The sequence below is a fragment of the Phyllostomus discolor genome, chromosome 2, assembly GCF_004126475.2.
Source record: "Phyllostomus discolor isolate MPI-MPIP mPhyDis1 chromosome 2, mPhyDis1.pri.v3, whole genome shotgun sequence".
NCBI lineage: Eukaryota > Metazoa > Chordata > Mammalia > Chiroptera > Phyllostomidae > Phyllostomus > Phyllostomus discolor.
The window spans coordinates 167,351,912-167,374,367 of record NC_040904.2 but is presented as its reverse complement, the minus strand read 5'-3'; the positions used below and the strand labels follow the sequence as shown (position 1 = coordinate 167,374,367).

Sequence of the window (22,456 nt, the reverse complement as noted above, 5' to 3'; positions counted from 1 at the left end):
TATTATCATTCATGAGGTTAAATATAAAAGTGTTGGTAAAGCTAATGGTGCTGAGCACACAGTGAATACTAAAAACCTAGTAGGTCGCTATTTCCAGCACACTATGAAACTTTGAAAAAAGAGCTATAAGTCACTGAAGAGAAGGGAAGTTAAGGCCCCTCAGTTGCCACCAACAGGCAATGGAATTGGAAGGTCAAGAAAGCAGAAGAGCCTTGACTGATATAGCTCAATGGATTGAGCACAGGCTGTGAACCAAAGGGTAGACAGGTTGATTCCTAGTCAGGGCATATGCCTGGGTCTCTGGCCAGGTCCCCAGTACAGGGCACTGAGAGGCAACCACACACTGATATATCTCTCCCTCTCTTTCTCCTTCTCTTTCCCTCTCTAAAAATGAATAAATAAAAATCTTCTTTAAAAAAAGAAAGCAGAAGAGCTCTGGCTGGTATGGCTCAGTGGTTGAGTGCTGGCCTGCAAACCAAAGGGTCATTGGTTCAATTCCCAGGCAGGGCACATGCCTGGGTTGCTGGCCAGGTCTCTAGTAGTGGGTGGGCGAGAGGTGACCACACATTGATGTTTTCCTCCCTCTCTTTCTCCTTCCCTTACCCTCTCTAAAAAAATAAATCAATAAAATCGAAAGAAAGAAAAGAAAAGAAGAGAAGAGAAGAGAAGAGAAGAGAAAAGAAAAGAAAAGAAAAGAAAAAAGAAAAAAGAAGACATCCCTCTCTGAGCTCAGAGACCGGAACTCCAGGAACCTCCCCAAGTTGGCTTCAGCCTGTCCACCTGCAGGGGTTGGGATCTCAGCAGCCTGGATCCTCTGATTTCACCAAATCTGTCTCTCTCCTCTAGACTTTCTAGGGCAATGGTTCTCAACCAGAAGTGGTTTTGCCCCAGGGGACATTTAACGATACTTATAAACATGCTGATTGTGACAACTGGGGTGGGTAGAGCTACTGACATCTAGGAGGTAGAGGAAAGGAGTGTTGCTGAACCTTCAATGCATAGGACAGCTCCCACAACAAAACATGGTCTAGTCTAACTTGCTGTTAGTTGCAAGTTTGAGAAACCCTGCTCTTGGGCTAAGGAGATCTTCATTGGCTTAGTAGGACTTAGGTGGGGTTGGGAGTAGAGGGAGCAGACCCTTGTTGGAGGGGCCAGGGAACAGTAGGGGCAACCACTCTTGCAACTGACAGAATGGGCCCCGGAGCAGCTTTTTCCTCATTACCAATGGCTAGAGGAAATGGGGAAAAAACTAAGAAAACAGAGCCAACTTCTTTATACGTGTTATATTTTTCATTAATAAATAGGTTTTCTTCTTTAAACACAGAACATGTAACAGATTGAAACACTCCCCCCTCCCCCCATTCCAAAGACAAGAGTCTATAAAACAAATGCCAGCTGTACTGCCCTAAGGGCAGAAAAAGTCTGGTGACCCCCACCCAGCCCTGCCTCCTGCAGCACCACCACCCCCACACTGCAAGAGAAGGGGGTCTGGGGCTTCTCCCTTGGACCCTGGGGACTGAGGCGAGAAGCATGTGAATGTGTGATGTCACCTCTCCGTGAGGCATGGGCTATGCAAAGATGAGGTTTCCTTCTCATTGGCTCTGACCAGCTCCTGCCCTTCTGGTTTCAGTTGTGAAGCACCTGGGCTCAGCTCCCAAGGGAGCTGCCTCATGGCTTCCCCACTCTCCACTCCTTGGTGGCCTCCTCAGAGGGGAAGGGAAGGGCTCAGACACCCCTCCCACCCCCTGGCCTGCATGGAAACGCTGGGTAGAAGAGGCATGATGTTGAAGGTGAGGCTCCTATAGGCCCCTGAGCCCATGAGGCCAGCATGCCCCCCACACCTTTCCTCCCTCTGGAGAGGGGGGCACTGGGGCCACCGCCTCTCCACCACCTAGGGCCTGGCTTAGGGTGTGATGGTTCTTTCTCAGTGTCAGGTCCTCAAGCCGGGCCTGGCTCTTTCCTCGTCCCATTCTTGTCTCCTTCCAAGCCCCCACCATGGCCGTCTGAAAAACTCATTGTCCAGTGTCCTAAATTATCTCATCCTCCCTCTCCCCGGGCCTCTGCAACCCAAGGGAGGAAGTGGGAGGTCATCTCCCCTCTCCAACCCCCACTTCACATAATGGAACAGCTTTTGGCCTTTTCCTTCTTGAAGGTAGAAGAGATGAGTTCAGAACGACTGGGCAGGTGGAGCAGTCGCTTGGAGAGGCTTCGGACAGGGCTCTTCGGGGGTACAGGGCTGGGCTTGTTCAGACACACTGTGGATGCCGTCCGGAAGATGCTGTGGATGCTCTTCTCTGAGGTGAAAGCTGAACCTTCCAGGTAGATTTCTGCACCCAGCTGCTTGGCTATTGCACAGCCCTGCAGGGGGAGAGGGGAGCAAGGTCACCAATGCAACGGTCCGAAATGGCTCTGAAACACTACCCCTACAGTTGGTGGTACTCCTGGGGCTACTCTGTGGGACCCACCTGCCAGTCTCCCAACACCGCCCCCTACTGATTATATTCTGAAGGTGAAGCCTGACAGCACCTTAGAATCACCTGGGACATTTGACACCAGAGTAAGTCAGTGAGAATTTCCAGCAGTAGGCCATTAGTATTTTTGAAAGCTCCCCAAATGAATCTATTATGAAATACTAGTTTAAAAGAAATGAACCTTTACTCCCATGTGCATAAGAAATTATCCAGTAATTTCATTATAAATGCACTTCCCATACCTGTCTCCCAGAGTGGCTCTACAGACATGGAGTGAGGAATCCCAATCAGCACCTTTGGTGATTCTCATGCAGGTGCTGCACAAAAACTATGAGAAACAGCGGCACACCCGGGAATAGCGCCCCTGCCAACCTATAGCATAAATCGGGGTAAATAGGACCGCTTCTATCCAGGTAACTGGTTGCTGATTATAGATGGCCCCCGCAGAATACCAATTCTCTCTTGCCACAGTGAGAGAATTTGAATAAGGGCCACGTTCCACGTCCTTTGCCCCTAGCCATCTCCACCCCACCCCTACACACAGTGGCGTGCACACACCTGCTCGTATGAGATGGGTGCCTGCTTCTGGTGGGACAGCTCCATCAGGGTGCTCAGGTCTGTTCGCAGGTCTGTCTTGCAGCCGATAAGCAAAACACGGGTACTGGGACAATAATCTAGGATTTCCGTCCTCCACTGAAGAGCCATGCAAGAATATTGGAGGAAGGAGGAACAAAGGACAGTCAGTGACTAACAGATACCCAGAGAAGCCCAGTTGGCAACATCACACGCACCATACAGCTTGTCACCAGCCCAGCCATCCCTCTGAGTCACAGAGTCACCACTGCATTAATTACATCATCTTCCTGCCATGAGGCCTTTGGGGTCACAGGAATGCTGACCCAAGAGCCCATCCCCTCATTCAACAGCCCAGGCACCAGAGGAAGCACTGGGGTAAATCTCCTCCCACCCTCTGCCACACATATGGGGCCTGGACCTGCCCCTCCATCCGGTCAAAGGGCTCCACAGGCCTAGAACTCCAGGAGGAAGCCAACCAGTCTCTTTCCGAGAGAGGGAGATAGTCCCAGAGACTTCTCGGAAACTAGGCTAGTTCCACAGCATATCCGCAGACGCCTCAGTCTGGTCAGACCCTGCCAGTCGGACCTAGGCATTCCCTCCCAGTGGCTCTGCTCCAGCTTGCCCACCTTGCCCAGCCCCAATGGGCCTGGGATCGGGGTCTGTAGAAGCTGCCTCCAAAAGACCGCATCCCTGACCTTCAAACCAGATCACCAAAAAGTTCTCTGACCCTTAATCCTTCGCTTCCAGAGTCTTCAATGCCACCCTCCCTGGCTGGGCCTCTGGAAGAACAGTATGGGACAGGGGAAGAAGATCTGGGTTCTAGTCCCAGTGCTGTAGCTAATGGTGTGGCCATGGGCAAATATCTCCTTTCCCTGGACTCTGTTACTTTCTGTTACACAAGAGGGGGTTAGATGGTCAAGTCCCCAAGACTCCTTTCTGTTCTCAAACTGAGCTGAAGATCATAGAGTGTACCCAGAGTCACCTTCTTGAGTGCACTGTCCACTGTCTCTGGACGACTGATGTCGAAGCAGAGTAACACTGCGTCGGAGTCACTGTAGCAGAGCGGGCGGACGTTGTCGTAGTAGGGAGACCCTGTTAGAGGGGAGGAAGAGCTGAAGCTAGGCCATGGCATTTTCCATGTCCAGCAGGCCTGAGCCCAGAGAGCCCTGGGAATACCATTCTTGGCCCCTTAGGTTAGTTGGCCCCACCCATCTCCCAGAGGAACCTGCTGCAGCATGGAAGCATGAGACCTGACCACCTGCCAGAATATCATCTTCCTTAGCCCTGAAAAAGGCAAAGGGGGCAAAATAAAAGAGGGGTGGAGCATAATCTGACCCTGTCTTGGCCTCCTACTGTGGGTTTCATTTAAGATCTGCCAGTTTGGAGTCCCAGAGGAGCATGCTCGCACCCCTGCAGAGACCAAGGCTTGTTGAAGGTCTCCTCTTCGCTAGAGTCTGCCTGCTGCCCAACCTCTGCTCCAAGGTTCTCTCTAACGGAGAAATAAACCTGCCTGTTATGTAACTGGCCGCCCTGCTTCTTTGCCATGGGGTCAGAACTCTAAGAGGCTGGTGGAGATTCAGCTCCCTGCTCCTCCTCCACCCAGATCAGCTCATACAGAAAAGGGCAAGAAGAAAGCTGCAGCCCCTGCGCCCCCAACTCTCAGGAAGGCCATCTTCAAGGCAGCAGCACCACTAGCTGGGGGATTTGGGGCTCCAGTAAGGGTCTTTCACGGGGGGGGGGGGGGGGGGGGGGGGGGGGGGGGGGGGGGGGGGGGGGGGGGGAGGGCAGCAGGCCACACAGGCCCAGGTGGTCTAATGGGGGAGAATGCTAGGGGCTGAGCCTAGCCCCCTCCACCCTGGGAAGGAACAGTAGCAGATTTGGAACCCAGACAATCTGTGCTCAGAATAGCAAGCAGCCCCTCTCCCTGCACCACAATCGCCATGGAAACTGGGGGGAATCCAAGTGGGGAGGGGGTTGGTTGTTAAAAAAAAGTAAAGGGGAATCGGGATAGCTGTGTGCTCCTTCAACAATCTGTCCCCTTCCCCTCTCACAGGTGGGGTCTCGCCACCACCATCGCTGCTGCTGCTGCTGCAGCACTAAGCAGAGGAGGCACTGCAGCACTGGGAAGGGGGAGGGGAGGAGGCCACCATTCTGGCTCCAAGCAACCCCCCTCCCCTAAGACTCACAAGTGAATAATGAGAACAGGTTCCATCCTGGCCCCAATGTTGGGAAGCCCCATCCCACACTTGGCTGCCACTTGCTCCTTCCTTATGGGCATTGAATTTGAAAGAAGGAGTTTGAGAATGACTGATAGCCTGCATCCTTTTGGAAATTGGGGGGCTGTGGTTGCGACATGGGAAGAAGAAAGCACCTTGCTGATTTTCCATTATCTGGATTAGGATTCAAGGGCTCCATTCCATCCTGACTGTGGGAGGAAGGGGGAAACGGCGGGAAGTGGTGGTGGTAGGGGAGTGGCACTTTGGGGCAGTGGTAGTGAAAAGGGATGAGCTGCAGTAAGATTCTGGGCAGGCTGAAAGGTGGGCAGGGTACAGCAGACGCAAAAGCATACATTGTGCAGCCAACTGCGTTCATTCGCATCGGGCCAGCACAGCCGAGTCTGGGATAACCAGAGCCCTGCCTCCCCACCCTTGGAACTGCAGCCGGAAAGCATAGCAGGCTGAGGGATTTTTGTTTTGCTTTGTTTTGTTTGGGGGAGGTGGGATCAAGGGGGAATCTCATTTTCTATTCATCCATCCCATCCCCTACCCCAAATCTTTTCAAAATTGGATCATGGGAACAACAGCTCTTTGGAGGAGTAGGACAGCATATTCATTGCATGTAACAGGAAACCTCCAGTGATTTATAGAGTTCCTCTTTAAACTCAGCCTGAATATGCATGCATATTCAGAGCAGAGCAGATTTTATTTTCTTTCTCCTAAGAAAGAAAATAATTACGACTCTGAACCCAGTCTATTTAAAATGGACTAGGGGAAAGAGATCATGATAAGAGGTCAGAATCAACGCAAGCAAGGGACAGCCTAACGCTGAGGGTTTAGGGCTGAGAGGCTGGGAAAATATTGCTTCCTATGTTCCAGAAAGACAGGGCACTTCCACGCCAGACCCATGCAGGGGGGAATGGTCAGAGCCAACGCCCCCTCTTCCTGCCACTATGACGACGTCCCTCTGCCCCACATTAAGCCGTCTCCCCCACCCTCCAAAGCACGGATGATGCATCACTTCAGCCCTGAGCCGCAGCGATATGACGAGTGGAGCCGAGCTGAGCTGAGCTGCGGCAGGCAGACAGCAGTGGCCCGAGATGGAATGCAGGAGAGAAAACGGAATCAGGAGCAGTATTTCCCCGGAGGCAGGCTTGTCTCCCTGCCTCAACCACACTGCCTCCAGCAGCACTGCCTTCTGCTTTATTTGGCTTTGCTCTGGGGCCCTAAAGGCTATGTATGTGGTGGCAGGGAGTGAAAATGGAGGGGCCTTGTCTGCCCCCAATAAGTATTCAGGGGTTCATTCACCTCACCATCCAGCCCTCTGAAGGATGGAGCTAGACCCAGAGAAACGAGTGGCTTCTGGGGTCCATCCATTCTGCACCCCTGGGCCAGCCAACTGCGTTGACCAGGCTCCTCGCCCTACACCCAACCAAGGAATCTTCAGGTACCCTTCTTTCAGTTTCTGGCAAGCATCCTGTTTCTCCCCATCAAACAGGAAAGCAATTTCTAAAAAATAGCAGCTGCAGCAGCTCAGTGGCACTGGGAAGGGGACATTTGGGAACAGCAGTCTTACCTGAGGTATCCCAGAGACTAAGCTCCACTCTCTGTTCCTCTGTCTCCAAGCAGGCTGTGTAATTCTCAAACACGGTGGGCACATAGGTCTGTGAACAGGAAGGAACTATTCACACCCTGGCTCCCCCTGGCCTCTGGTTAGTACTGCCTACACAAGAAACTACACATCCTAGTGAGATACTAAAGTGGCCCGAGGAGGGGATACTTCAGGCGGGAAGGACCACACGGAGCAGGAGGCAGGGGTATGCAGAGGCACAGGTACTTTGCTCTACCAAATTAAGAAACGGGAATGACTTCCAGTGAGGGACAAGCCCCCCATGTTTCAGATGATCAGGGATGTTCACACACGTATTGCTGTCATCTCCTGATTTGTCTGTCTCCCAATGTTAGAGCCACAACCAATTCCAGCTCTTTGATCTTCTCCCGACAAGCCCCCTGGACCAGCAGAACAGCAGAGCCGGGCAGTGGAAGACTGCCTGGAGCCATGCTCACAATATCTTTGAGGTTGGGGTGACGGGGTGAGCAGGTATTGCGTCAAGAAACCCCAGATTCTCAAATGCCTTCAGGTCCCTCTCCAGATAGCTGACTCCAGGATGAAGGGAGGTAGGAGGGGATTTAATCGGGGCCTATGGGTGAAGAGGTGAGGAGGAGCCAGCGGGGCGGCAGAAGTGGAACAGGTCTCAGGGGGACGCTAAGGCAGGGCGGTCCTCCAGCCAGAAAGAGGCTGAGGATGGGGTGAGGTGGGGAACGGAGATACAGCTCCGTTCCCCCCTGGGCAGGTGGGGATCTACAGCGGGGCAGCGGGGCAGTGGGGGCAGCGGGGCAGTGGGGGCAGCGGGGGCGGCAGGGGCAGGCGGTAGAAGGAGAAACGCTGGCCAGGGGGCAGACGGGCAGCTCACCTCGGGATAGCAGTCCTTCGCTAACACCTGTAACATCGCTGTCTTCCCGCATTGCACGTCCCCCACCAGAACGAGTTTACATCTGGCCACGACTGGCTGGGGGGCCCGTCTTTCCTTCATGGCTGTAGCCTCCGCGGGACTTGGACTCTAGTTCAGAGATGAGAGGGTTGCGCCAGGTGCGTTTCACACACCAAACCCAGGCGAATTCCCTGCTTCGCTCCAACTGATCAGGAGGCCGGCACAGCCCCTTTATATCAGCCTGGATTAGCCAATCACAAGAGGAGGCGGCCTCTGTCAGGGCCAATGCCTGAGGTGGGATCCCCTCCACCAGCCAATGGTAGGAGGATCTGAGTCAGCGCCCTCTTCCTCCCTTCCCTTTCTCTTAAAGCGGTACCCTTGCTTCCTCTGAAAGGGGGATTCCCACGTTTTGCATTTGTATTAGGGAGGGAGGAGGAGACTTGAGGCAAAATTTAATGATCTTGAATGTCCACCAATTAGTGTCAAAAACAATAAACTAGCCATGAACGCAGAAAGTGAGGTCAAGCTGGAGTTGTCCCAGAAGAGCAGGACCTGCTTAAACTAGAGACAGGTGGCACCCCAGGAGGCAGGGTGGGGACAGAAATTTCTCACCTCTTTGTTCCCTCTAATCCCCATCCAAACCAGTTCCCACTTTTGGTTTCCCCTCCCAGAAGCTTCTGCTCCACCCCTTTATCAGCTTTATCAGCTCCTGCTGTTCTCCTTTCAATTCCTGAGTCTGTTACTCAGGAATCACCTTCTCCATAAATAAATAAATAAATAAATAAATAAATAAATAAATAATTAAATAAATAAATAAATAAATAAATAAATAAATATCTCACCTCATCTAGAAAAACCTCCCACAGCCCTTGACCCAGAGATGGGCTGGAAAGAAAGGAATGAGAGAGTCTGGAGAAAAGATGAGAACAAAGCACACAGAGTCTGTTTGTTTGGCCAGACAACCTCTCACCCATGCCTGGCAGGAGCTGCTTAGGGGTGTTTGTTCTGTGGCCTGGGTTCAGCTTCCTGGATGAATCAGTCACCGGTCCAGTTCTAGGTGACACTTACTGATGCTGAGACATTGCGTGTGTCACCTGATTAAAGTTCAGACGGGGCCTGGGACCTTAGGATTAGAAAACTAGCGGGCAACCTAAGGTTGGGGTGAGCTACATAACTGCCTCCTATGTAACTTGCCCCTCACAGCACTGGCAACCTAAGGCACCAACCACTAGACAGAACCATGGGTTGCACATGGCTAAAATAACTCGCTGCTTATTCAGGAACCAAGACACCCCAAATAGGGCATTCTGAGGATTGGGGATTAGAGTCATCAGCCCTGGCTGATTTGACTCATTTAGTTGGGTGTCATCCTGCCAACTGAAAAGTCATGGGTTCAATTCCTGGTCCGGGCACATGTCTGGGTAGCAGGTTCAGTCCCCATCCCTAGCGCATGCAAAAGGAAACTGATCGATGTTTCTCTCTCATCTTAATGTTTCTCTCTCTCTCTCTCTCTCTCTCTCTCTCTCTCTATCCCTCCCTCCCTCTCTCATTAGAATCAATAAAAGAAAAAAAATTTAAAGTAAGACTGACTATAAGCAAAAGTGAGAGCGTTCCCTAGTTCATCCTTAGTTCCCTTCACCTTGGCAAGCCCACCGCCTCTGGAACATGCCCTGGATCTTGTTCCATCTGAGCTTAGTCTTAACTCACCACCCTTGCTGTCCCACCCAGGAATATTTTCCATTATAGAGGATGTTTAAAAGCCTTCCCCAGACCCAAGGAACAGACCTCTAAGGGTGAGATTTCTAATATCCACTATAGATAGGAGAATAGACAGTATTTTGAAAATGCAGCTTAGTTAGTGTGTCTCCTGTCAAATCCCGTGGCAGCCAAGTTCACAGTCCATGTTTGTCTGAGAGCTCTGGGGCCAAGGCCTGCACTGTCCTCTACCCATCAGGCCCCCCTGTCAGGGACCAGGACATGAGCTAAGAGAGCCTCTTGGGTAGAAAGAGAGTTATCTAGGTGCTGCCATCAGCTGGTTACCGTCCCCTCCCAGGCTCTCAGGAAGTTTCTCCTCCCTATGTCCCCCCAGGTCTAAGATAATGTTCCATCTATAGAATTTGTCCTCTTCTTGCCCTTTTCCAGCAGGCTGACAGCCTCTCTGAGCTGCCCATAAGTATGGTTTGGGAGAGTTCCAGGAACAGCTGTAAGATCTTAGCCTGCATCATCCTGAGTCCTTTCGCTCAGCATGACCTTTCCTCCCATTCCTCTGGACTCAGTTTCCTCTGGACTCAGTTCTCAAGGCACCACTGGGGTCCCCATACATCCTGTTAACCTTGAACTGGGTTGCCTCCAGTGGGCTCCCCCATTTTCTCTACCAGCATCCCCCTACGCCCTTCTCCAGCCACCCTGAAAATTTTTTTTAAAAATCCATTCAGCGTAAATAAAAACTGTTCTTTTTATGCAAGCAGCTTCTTCTGGCTTCTAACAAAATTGCCATTCCTGAGCTCCTCTAAGATGGAAATTCCAGGAGCTGGTGCTGGCACTGGCTCTTCCCTGGGTGGCTGCATTTCCGGGTAAGGCAGCCCCCATCACCACTGATTCTCAAGTTGTATCTCTGAAGATATTTTGTGGGTCACATGTTTGTGAGTTGTGTGGGAAAAGTGGTATGGGTTTGTGTTAGGTCAGAAGGCAGTGTGGCAACATGAAAAGGGGATGGAGTGCTGGCTGGTGTGGCTCAGTGAGCGAACAGATTGAGTATTGGCTTATGAACTGAAAGGTCACTAGTTTGATTCTCAGTCAGGGCACATGCCTGGGTTTCAGACCAGGTCCCCATATGGGGGCATGTGCAAGAGGGAACCAGTCAATGTTTCTCTCCCTCTCCTTCTCCCTCCCTTCCCCTCTCTCTAAAAAATAAATAAAACAAAAGAAAGAAAGAAAGAAAGAAAGAAAGAAAGAAAGAAAGAAAGAAAGAAAGAAAGAAAGAAAGAAAGAAAGAAAGAAAGAAAGAAAAAGAAGAAGAAAAATGGTGGAGCCAAAGGTCAGCAGGTCTAAATGTTCAATTTGACCCAGCTCTGCCTTTAAAAGGCTGTGTATTTGGTAAGTCACTCTCTTCTCTGGAAGCCATTTCCATACATGTAATGCAGAGGATTTGGACTAGAGAAGGGGTTTTTAGCCTTTTTTTTTTTAGCAGTTAGACTTCCTCACCCAAGTCTGTTTAAACATCTTTCAAGTGTCTTTATTTTAGAATCTATACACACACTAATAAATTTACAGGATGGTTCCTTCCTATCAAGACCAAAAGTGTTTAAAACAAGTTAAAAACATTATCCTAAGGTAAAGAGAAAGATCACAGTCACAAAGGATCACTTATTGTGTCCCAGCTGGTGTGGCTCAGTGGACTGAGTGCTGGCTCGCAAACTGAAAGGTCACTGGTTTGATTCCCAGTCAGGGCACACACCTGGGTTGCAGGCCAGGTGCCCAGTTGGGGGTGTGTGAGAGGCAACCAAAAGATGGGTCTCTCATACATTGATGTTTCTCTCCCTCTCTCTTCCTTCCCCTCTTTCTAAAATAAATAAAATTAAAAGATACATATATTGTATGATTCCATTTTTATGAAATGTCTAGAGTAGACAAATCCAAAGAAGCAGAAAGTAGGTTAGGGGCTGTCTAGGACTATAGATGTTGAGGGGAATGGAGAGTGACTGCTTTTTAGGATGATGAAAGTCTTCCAAATTTGATTGTGGTGATGGTTGTAAAATCCTGTGACTTTACTAAAAACCTCTGAGTGTCCAGTTTAAATTGGTAAATTGTTTGCTGTGTGAATTATATCTTGATAGAGTTGTTACTTTGAAAAATAAGGTTACAGTTCCAAATCTTCTTTATACAATCCCCTTTAACTTGTTTCTTAAAAAAGCTTTTTATTTTTGGCGTTAAAATGAGCAAACATTTTAAAGGTAGAAAGAATAATACAATGAACCCCTATGTATCTATTATTCAGCTTCAACAATGATCAACATAATTTTACTTCATCTATACCCCAGCCTACTTCTCCCCACTACACCTCCTGGACTGGATGAATTTAAAACAAATTATAGACATCATATAATTTAATCCATAGATATTTCAGTACTCATCTCTAAAAGAAAAGGGCTCTTTTTAAACATAACCACAATACCATTATTACAACTAAAAAGAAGTAACTCAATATCCCTAAATATCCAGTCAGTGTTAAACTGTCTCTAATTGTGTCATCCATTGGTTCATTCAAATCAGAATCTAAACAAGGTCCACACATTGAATTTGACTGATATGGCTCTTATGTCTTTAATTTCATAAGTTCCACCAACCCCTTCCTTTTTTTCTTGCAATTTATTTGTTAAAGAAACCAGGTTGTTTATTCTATGATGTATTCCATATTCTGGATTTTGCTGATTACATTTCCATGATGTTGTTTACATGTAGTAAAGTCCTTGACAAATTAAACCTTATGCAGAATCTCAAAACACACCGAAAAAGATGCAAACCAAAATCACTCTGGTTGAAAAAAAAAATTGCTCTGGTTGAATCAGAATGAGGGACTTGGAGAGAGGCTCACTTAACCCCCAGCTCATGGAACAAACTCCAGGGATCACAGTTTTAAAACCACTAGCTAAGAGCCCCAGCTTGTGTAGCTCAGTGGATTGAGTGTGGGCTGTGAACCAGAGGGTTGCCAGTTCAATTCCCAGCTAGGGCCCATGCCTGACTTGTAGGCCAGGTCCCAGTAGTGGGAGCATGAGGAGCAACCACACATTGATAGTTCTCTCCTCCTTTTACCTTCTCTTCCTCTCTCTCTAAAAATAATAAATAAAATCTTTAAAAAAAATAAAGAAAGGCAGGCACTGAAATAGAGGACAGACTGATAGTGACCAGAGGGGAGAGAAGAGGGAATCAGGGGAGAATGGGTAGGGTTTACAGGAACAAATTTAAAGGACATATGGACAAATACTAGGGGGAGGGTGGTAATGGGAGGGAAGTGGGGAGGGTTGGGTGGGTGGGCTGGATTGGGAGTAAAAGGGAGAAAACCGTACTTGAACAATGATTAAAATAAAAAAAAAAGAAAGGCTTTTAAAAGAAAGAAAGAGAGAGAGAGAGAGAAGAGAGAAAGAAAGAAAGAGAGAGAGAAAGAGAGAGAGAGAGAGAGAGAGAGAGAGAGAGAGAGAGAGAGAGAGAGAAAGAAAGAAAGAAAGAAAGAAGAAAGAAAGAAAGAAGAAAGAAGAAAGAAAGAAAGAAAGAAAACCACTAACTGAGAGAGAAAGATAGAGAGTGAGATGGAGAGAAAGTACCACACGTTCAAAACTCGGGGCTGCCCTATCTATTTTTTACTCCGATTACTCTGATAAAGCCCTAATCTGGGACAGTGACATAGCACACAAAGGTGTTCAGGGTGATGGCAAATTCAAATTCACTCAGACTCTTACCAAAGAGTACACAAGCCTGGTACTTTCTGTGCCCTAGTGATCCTTACAAAGAGCTTCCAGTCACTGTGCCACCTGTGTCTCCCAGGAGTCTGTCAGGGCAGGGCCAGGCCCATTCTCCCTTAATATGACTCAGGTGCTCCACTCCTCCCTCCCAAACCATGCTCTTCTCATATTTCAGGAATCTGTGGCCCCTGGCACTTAAGAGCACCAGAAATTTTAATTGGTCATTTTTAGCTGGAGCAGCTACTAGAGTATTAACCAAGTTTTTAAGGCCCAGTCTGTCTTCAGGGAATTTACAGCTATGTGGGGAGATAATGCAAAAGCCTTGGGGGTAATTACAACCAAGGGCAGTAGGAATGCTGAGGAGGGAGGAGGTCAGATCTGGTTAGGGGATTGTGGAAGCCTTAGAGAAGAGGGTAGTTTCACCTGGGTTCCCATTGGTGACACCAGATTAGTTAGGGGAGAGTATGAATACAGGAAAGTGTTAAGCACACCCAAGGGCTAAGGGATCAATCCAATCAGCTGAAACAGACATGGGGAGGGCAATTTGCCCGAAAACATACTTAGGAAAGGAAATCTGAGACTATAGTAGCATAAAATGCAAAAATAGTATTAAATTCCAAAATACAGGCATTTGTAGTTTAAGAGAAAACCATTGGCACAAAATGGTGTTACTCATGCTAAAACCCCATGACACCAAACCTAGATTTAATATCAGATCTAATTACAGTTTCAGCTTCTCCCAGAAATGGTATCATAATCAACCAGGCTGGACTTTTCTGGTCAACACCAATGAAGCAATCTGTCCTGTGGGCCCTCTCCATCCCCTCCCCCATAGAAAAGAGAGGGAATCTGCATGCTACAGGCCCTCCCCATTCTCTCCACCACTGCCCCCCCCCCCAGAAAAAGCTGTCTCAGCCCAAAATAATCCTGTCTTTTCTTTTGTTAATAGCTGCCTTCCACAACCCTTTTTCCTATAAAAACCTTCTATTTTATACAACCTTTCCTAGCGCCTTCTAGTTGCTAGACAGGGTTTAGTCTGATTCATGAACTGCTTAATAAAGCCAATTAGATCTCCCGAAATTACTGGTACTCAGCTGAATTTTGTTTTTTAGCAAGTTTTAAAAATACATACAAGTATACCTATATGTTGTTTATTTTATTTTTTTTAAGATTCTAGTTTTTAATTATTTTATTGTTGTTCAATACAGTTGTCTGCATCCCCCACCATTCCCACCCCCCACCGAATAGCGGCCTCCCCCCCCCCACCATTCCCAACCCCCCCAGCCAAACCCACCTCCCTCCCTTGCTTCCACCCTCCCCCTTGATTTTGTCCATGTGTCCTTTATAGCAGTTCCTGAAAACCCCTCCCCACATTGTCCCCTCCCACCTCCCCTCTGGTTACTGTCAGATTGTTCTTGATTTCAATGTCTCTGGTTATATTTTGTTTGTTTTTTTTCTTTTGTTAATTATGTTATGGTTAAAGGTGAGATCATATGGTATTTTTCCCTCATCACCTGGCTTATTTCACTTAGCATAATGCTCTCCAGTTCCATCCATGCTGTCACAAAGGGTAGGACCTCCTTCTTTCTCTCTGCTGCATAGTATTCTGTTGTGTAAATGTACCATAATTTTTTGATCCACTCATTTACTGATGGGCACTTAGGCTGCTTCCAGCTCTTGGCTATTGTAAATTATGCTGCTATGAACATTGGGGTCAGAGGTTCTTTTGGTATTTATTTATTTTTAGAGAGAGAGGAAGAGAAGGAGAAAGAGAGAAACATTTATGTGAGGTTGCCTCTCAAGTGCCTGGCCCGCTATTCAGGCATGTGCCCTGACTGAATGGAACCAGCAACCCTTCAGTTCACAGGCCGGTGCTCAATCCACTGAGCCACACTAGCCAGGGCCTTATATGTTGTCTATAACTGTCAATGCCCTCCAGCCAAAGACCACCAGCAGATACTAGTAGTTGGACAAGACTGGGTTTGTGTACTCATTTCAACAAGGAGAACACATGCCATGACAGAACTCTGGAATATCCAGTGGAGTGTTAGAAAGGATTTAGGATTTGGATTTACACTTGGTGGTTTGAGGAGTGGTCAAAGAAGAAGGCTTTGCTCTAGGTAGGATGCTATCAGGAAGCTAGGGAATTCTACAATTGGGTACCTTAATAAGTTTTATATAGCCTTGGCTGGTACGGCTCAGTGAATTGAGTGCCTGCCTGCAAACCAAAGGGTCACCAGTTCAATTCCCAGTCAGGGCACATGCCTGGGTTGCAGGCCAGGCCCCAGTAGGGGCAGATGAGAGGCATCCACACATTGATGTTTCTCTCCCTCACCCTCTCTCTAAAAATAAATAAATAAAATCTTTAAAATATTTTTATATTGAAGGTGAGAGGAATGAAGCAGAATAAAAGCTCTGATAGGTAAAGAGGCAGCAGCCACTCATATTAGCTAAGAGAGGGGGGTGTTTAGTCATTTTTGTGGCTTGGATAATGTTCTTATTTTTGTCTGAGTTTGGACATGACTGCAGAGTGGTCTCGTTATTGGTCTATCATTATCATGGTCACAGAGTGGCCTTGCTTGATGGTGGTGTTCTGTGAAGTTATTTATGCTCCACAGGAAAAAAACCAAGGTCTAGCTATGAGAGCCAGGCCAGTTCCTGGGGCTTTTCCTTTCTTGTGCTTTTCTTCTGCTCTTCATCCTGGGAACTAGGTACTGTTACATGAGTCTGCTGAGAAATTGGAAGGAGAAAAAAAAGCAAAGAGGAGAATTTTCCAGGAAAATTTCCTGGAGGAATAGGATGCTGAGAGGTGGGCCAGGGTATAGGGAGTGCTCTTGAGGAAGGGAATGGCATGGAAGCAAGAGATGGAGGCCTGGGAAGAGGACCAGTGAATGCCTCTGTGTGTGTGTGTGTGTGTGTGTGTGTGTGTGTGTAAAGGTGTTTAAAGGAAGAGAAAACACTTCTACCATTAAAAAAGCAACCTGAGCTAGACTAAGAATTAGAAAGAAAGTATGAAGACAGGTGAGAGTGGACAGGAGGGGAAACAGAGGGAGGCATTAGTAAAGATGGTGGTCCAAAGAAGCCCACGTCCTGTCTGGTGCAGGCTGAGTTGGGGGGTGGGAGAGGGGAGAACAGAGGAGTGGAAGCGTAGCCAGTGGGAACTCAACAGCAGCTGTGTGCGGAGCAGGCACTTGGAGGGCCGGGGTCCAGTGAGACCACAGCACATAGGCCTTCCTGCCTTCTCTTGCCACCACCCAGGGTTTGGTCAAGAACAAGGTGGCCACTTGCAGGGTGAGTGAGAGGGGTCCTCATGCTAAGGGGAATTCTAAGAGAGGAAAGGACCTCAGGGATTTGGAAGTCAGCGGGGAAATGATGTGGGCCTGGAGCCAGACCTACTTCCTCTCCAGTTTCCCAGCCCAGATACTTCCTTATCCTCTTGTGTAGTGACTCCTACACCCTCCTCTCCGCTCTGTCCTTCTGCTCACCCTTCGTTACACCCTCCCTGGGGCTCTTTGTGCCTCTACTCCCCTGGGCCCCTCCAGGAGGTCCTTCTTGATCTGGCAAAGATGGAGATATAAATATAACTGTCCCTGCCTGGTCCCAAACTTCTTGCCTGTGAAACTGAGGCAAACCTATTCAAGTAGAAAAATGACTGTAAGGAGATATCCAGGGTCTGGCAGAAGTAAGGCCTGTGTGAGTGTGGTTGGTAGGGTAATAATATGGGTGTGATGATATATAGTTTTAATTGGAACATTTCACCTAAAATGGCATATGGTATGCTTGAGTGTGATACTGTTATATTACAAAATTACACACTTATGATTTTATAATAAAAGGAGGGCATTATTTGTGCTGGATCCTGTAGTTTCTCTATTTCTAAATGGCTAGATTAAAAACAAAGACAAGAGCCCTGACTGGGGTTGTGTGGTCCAGCTGGTTGGTTGGGCGTGCATCGTTCCACAAAGTGAAAAGCCTCCGGCTCAGTTCCCAGTCAGCGCTCACACCTGGGTTGCATTTGGGTTCCCGGTCAGGGCGCAAGGCAACCTATCATGATGTTTCTCTTGCATCAGTGTTTCTCTCCCTCTTTTTCCTTCCCTTTCCCTCTCTCTAAGAGTAAATACATAAAATCTTTTTGAAAACATTAAAACAAGCACAAGAAACTACGTAGATTATGCTCATCCTCTGCTTAGGTCTTCCTACATAGTCAAGTCCACTTAAGGAAAAATCTGACTGGTTATGCTGGCTCAGAGAGCCATAGCTGCCCTGCCACTGTCCCGGCCGACCCAGCTCCTACATTCTTGCTATCTCCCACCGTGCTTCAGTCACATGCCTCCAATAACGGCTTTCAAAACTTTCTGTCCCCAAGAATACATGCTATATCACCACCCCAAACACATATGCACTCACGTTTTATACACACACACACACATACATATATACAGTATATATACACATATACATATATTTACACCAAAATTAAAGTTTCCCAAAACATTTGCTTTTACTACATAACAATGTCCTCTGATTATACTCAGAGCCTTTTCACTGCTTTCCCTCTGCCAGGAATGCCCTTCTCCTGGATCCTCCCATCAGACACCTTTTCACCCCTCAGGGCTCAGGTTAAGAGTCCCCTGCCCAGAGCGTTCCCCTAGACTAATGTGATCACTCTCTCTCATGTTCTCTGCCATTTGCCACTATGATATTATTCTGACTTGTGTTTTCTGTTTACCTATTTCGTTGTAGACTGTCCCCCTCCACTCTGTAGAGGTGAACTCGGTGAGGGCAGGGCCATATTGGTGTCGTGCCCTGCCTTGCACGTTCAGCGCCTAGAACAGTGCCCAGGGCACGGCAGCTGTGCAGTGTCTGAAGGTTAAAGGAATGGCCTTACTCAAGATTCTTCGCCTCTTTGGGCCCCAGCGTTCTCATCTACAAAATGCGAGGTCAGACTTCGCTGCCTGAGTGCCTTTCTAGCTCTACCTGCAGCGCAATTTTCCAGGGCACTCCAGACGACCAGAGTCCAGCAGTGAGTGAAACAGAGGGTCAGACAGTCACCTGTCTACCAGTAATGCTGCATACAATCTGAGAACAAATACTGAAAAAGAGCTTTGTTCCCAGTCTTCTGAAGGCCAAGGGTATAAACACAGGCACAGAGCAAACAATGGAAAAGCAGAACTGGAGCAGCTAGACATAATGAAAACAACCTTGGTGGTGTGCTTCCTGCTTGCTGCGCTCTGTCTCACTCACTCCTCAGTGCTCTGAGGGTGGAAGAGCCAGCACAGAACACATCAGCATTCCGGCTCAGGAGTCTGCTGGACCAGACTCAAAACCCGACACTTCCAGAAGCAGCACAGGTGGAGAGTACAGGCTGGAGCCACACAGGCTGGTCTGATCTTGGCTCTATCGGTTATTAGTTGCATAACCTTGGGAAAATTGTTCAGCCTCTCACTGAGCTTTCTTACGTCTCAGGCGGCATTGATTGCATCACCTCTGGTACTTGCTAGCACTTCCTGGGATTTGGGAATCTTAAACAAATTAGGAGTGTCCCCTGGGGCTGCCATCCCACCTGACCCGGTGGGGCATCAGACCACATGGAGCTCATGGTCTCCAGGTACAGCATGGCTCTGAAAGCCTTGGCTCCTCGCCTTCAGCAGGCTGAGATACCGGTGCAGGGCCCGGCACTCACTGACCTGTGACTTTAAACAAGCTGCAACCTTTGTCCGCCTCAGTTTTTTCAGTGAGAACTTGGGGTTTCCTGAGCCAAGGTTTCATTCACGGCTGGGTCTGTCTTCAGATGGCCAGCCTCAGGCTCTCCAACCCCACACTTCCTCTTTCCTGAGGCAGAGGAAAGAGAGTTGCCAGATGGAGTCCTGAGCTCTGGGATTACTGAGCCTTTCCTTCCCCCTTCCCGTTTTCTCCAGATTAAATAACCCAAATCCCTTTCTTTGCCCTCACAAAATAATTCTCAGCCCTTTGCCCAGTGTCCCCTTTACCACCTGTGTCTTCTCACACTGAGGGCACCGAGTACAGCTCCTGACTCTGGCTGGGGCGTGAACAGAGTTGTGCTAAAAAGGGCTGAGAAATCACCCTGCGTCCTCAGGACCCTCTGGTCCAGAGAGCATCACCTCCGTTCCGTTCCTGACGCCACCACCTGCAGGGAGCTGTGCTGGGCACTCTCCTCTCCTCGCACTGTTTCCCTGGCACCGCTGACACCTCTGACACCTCTGTGAGCTAAGTACTGTCTTACTGATGATAAAACCTGAACGTAGTCGGTGGGCTTCTCTGGCTCCTCAGCTCCTCCTTGGAGTTTGGGGGCTATCACAGTGGGGCAGGCCAACACCTGCAAATTAGAGTTGCCTCTTCTGAAGGGAGGGAAAAAAACGCCACAGTGGGGGAAGTTTCCGGGAGGGAAACAAGATAAAAATATAAAGAGAATAAAAGGCCCAGAGACACGTCCAATTCAGAATCGTGTTACAATCTTCATTTATCAGTGCGGAGGGGGTGGGAGAGACAGAGTGATGAGAGATGGGTGGGGTGAGTCTGGGAATTTTCAGCAGAAGTTGGGATGTGGGGGACAGTCCAGGGAAAGAAATGAGCCCCTCCCCGCCCCCCCCCCCCCCCATCCTGTGAAAAACTGAAAGATCAGGAAGGTGCTAGTGTGTGAACTGTGTTTATTTTTTCCAAAGTCTAAAAATACCATAAAAAGGAAACACACACACACACACACACACACACACACAAACTAACATAACTAGAAACGGGGAAAAGTGCTCATAGCAACATGATGAGAAATCAGAGACAGGAATTTCAGGAACTGGGAAAACTCCGTGACCGGAGCTTGGAAATTCCACACCCCGTGACGAGGTTCTTGAAAGGTGCCAGCTTCCGATCAAAGTCTAGAGCACTTTCCAGAAGCCTGGGGTGGGGCGGAGAGGCGGGAGGAAGGAAAGGCCTCCCACTGTGAAGCAGACCTGCGGGGGCGGGGCAGCAGTGAGGAATGGGTGAGCTGTGGGTCCCCCATTTAGCCCTCTTCTCACAGCGATAATAACTGTAGCAATGACAATCCCTTACTGAGATATCTGCAATCTCATGCAGTATCACCATCCTCAGTTTATAGCTGAGGACTCAGAGGCACAGAGAGGCTAAGGAATTTGCCTTAAGTCTTCCAACTGGCAGAGGCAGAAATAAGGACCTTTTTGAGATCACTCGTCCCTTTAGTGGATCTGATGAAAGTTACCTACCTTGTATCCAAGAAAAACTTATAATGAATTTATAGAAAACATTTGACATTCAACTTCAGGGGGTTCAAAAAGCTCCCTCAACCCCATTCCATGGTAAAGCAATTGGGAGGCCAGTGCTGAATAATCTGTCACCCCACCTCCAACCTGACAGATAATCCAGTAAACAAATCAACCATGTCTATGACAGGGGTTTACAGTAATTACCTATCACCCCTCGAAACCCCTGCTGTCCTGGGACCCTGAATTTGCCCTAGCTGATTTGAGAGGTCTTCCCAGCCTGCTCTGATGTGAGTTGGGGATATGGGTGGCAGGTGGGAGGGGGCTGGGCTGGGCAAGCTATATAATGGGCTCTGTGGAGAAGCCAGAATTAGAGGACAATGCTCTTCCCTCACCCCCTCAGGGTATGCTTTTCGGGTAGAGATTTGGAACTGCTGGGACCAGAAGAGATGAAGGCCTCCTCCCTTAATTAAATGCCCAGGGGTTGCTATGGAAACCAGAGCTTCCAAATCCTGGCCAGACAATGGGGAGAGGAGCTGCCTCCAGCCTAGACAAGTGAGGCTTCAGGGGCCTCACTGGGGACAGGAGTGGGAGCCGGAGGGTGAGAAAAAAGGGGTGCCAATCGAGGATCTCAGCCTCCCCTCTCCCTGGAAGTGTGGGAAGGGGCCTCTCAGAACCAAGGGGGTCCGCCTGAGACAGGACGGGGGTGACACTCCTGGAAAGAAAAAGGGAGTGGGGGTGGGGCAGCCGGAGCCAGGCACTGCCCAGAACTGAACACCTCCTTTGTTCCCAGAGGAGAAAGCCAGCCAAGTTGGTAAACAAAGGGAAGAGGCCAGAGGGCAGACAGCTAAGCGATAAGGCCTGAGACCGCGAAGAGCTGAGTAATGAAGCCCAGAGAGGGAGGGGAATCTCCTGAATCCCAGTGACAGGCAGAACATTTCCATATACTGTCACATTAATACACACAGTCGCCAGAGCCACACCGGAGCCACACAGACCCACGCCTCTACAGAAACGCTGTGTGCTGAAGCACCTGTCTTTGGGGACCCTTGGGGTCCCTCTTCATCCCCATCCTTTGAAACGTCTCTGTAGGGAAGGCAGAGGACAATGTAATCAGCTCAGCCATGTGGCACTTCAGCAGGTCACGAATCCTGTTACCTCACGTCAAGGACAAAGACCCGATTTTGAAGGCCTGATGATACACAACACCCAGCAACACTCACGTGCCAGGCCCTGCGCTAGAGACATCACAAACACTCTCTGTTTGGCAGCCCCTCCGACTCTGCGAGTAAAAATTACTGTCTACTAGAGAGAGGAATCTGAGGGGAAGTAGGTAAAGCCAGCAGGCCTCACAGCCAGTAGTAGCAGACCTGGGCACTGAACCTGGGTGGGTCTGCCCGGTGCCCGTGCGCCTTCCCGCTTTCCCTGCCTTTGCTACAAAGACTTTCTGGAAACTTTTCCCAGCAAGCCCACTCTGTTCTCATCCCTTCGCTCTCCCACTCGGTGTTACCTAAATACTTCTGTAGAAGCAGCTCCCGATTTGTAAGCTGGTTATCTAAAGGGTTTATATATAACTTGGCTGTTTGGAACCCAAACACATTTTTTCCCAGAGAAAAGGTATGGGCCCCGAAAAGCCACTTGACCCAGAATACAGCTGACAATGGCACATCTGGTTCAGGACTCGCCTGGGGCCCAGCCGTCATTAGCAATATTATTTCCCGGAGAAATACACTCCCCAGTTGCTTTGATGAAGAAGAAACAGCTTTCTTTCCTCCCTCTCCTCCCAGACCTGTACTGCAGTTTCTGGAGTGGCTCGGAGGGGTGGTACTAAGTCATAATTCAGGCTACATTCCCGGTGCTGACAAAAGCCACGTGTTTCTTGAGGGTGGAGAACGGTTAAGGAAGCCAGCCTTCCAGAGCTGGAAGAGTGTTTCAGGTGGCTGAGAAGAGGCCTGAGGACAGAGGGGCGGCAGCTGTCCGCCACTGTGTGCGGGCTGCCTGGACCTC

General features: G+C 48.9%; 1 protein-coding gene across 1 annotated transcript; it reads right to left on the bottom strand.

Moving 5' to 3' along the window:
* Positions 1–1,920: 1,920 nt before the first annotated feature.
* On the bottom strand, positions 1,921–7,972 carry RND1 (Rho family GTPase 1). Its single transcript, XM_028533163.2, has 5 exons — positions 7,738–7,972; positions 6,840–6,927; positions 4,030–4,139; positions 3,030–3,164; positions 1,921–2,358 (listed from the first exon to the last, which is right to left on the bottom strand). Exons 1-5 carry the CDS (start codon positions 7,855–7,857, stop codon positions 2,113–2,115), a joined length of 699 nt encoding a protein of 232 aa, XP_028388964.1. The 5' UTR covers positions 7,858–7,972; the 3' UTR covers positions 1,921–2,112.
* Positions 7,973–22,456: the final 14,484 nt, after the last annotated feature.

Coding starts and splice junctions, on each gene's coding strand:
- RND1 (XM_028533163.2), bottom strand. CDS start 7,857: ATGAAGGAAAGACGGGCCCCCCAGCCAGTCGTGGCCAGATGTAAACTC. Junction 4,140..6,839: donor TAGTCTCTGGGATACCTCAG/GTAAGACTGCTG, acceptor CCCCTCTAACAG/GGTCTCCCTACTACGACAAC. Junction 2,359..3,029: donor CACCCATCTCATACGAGCAG/GTGTGTGCACGC, acceptor CTCCCCCTGCAG/GGCTGTGCAATAGCCAAGCA.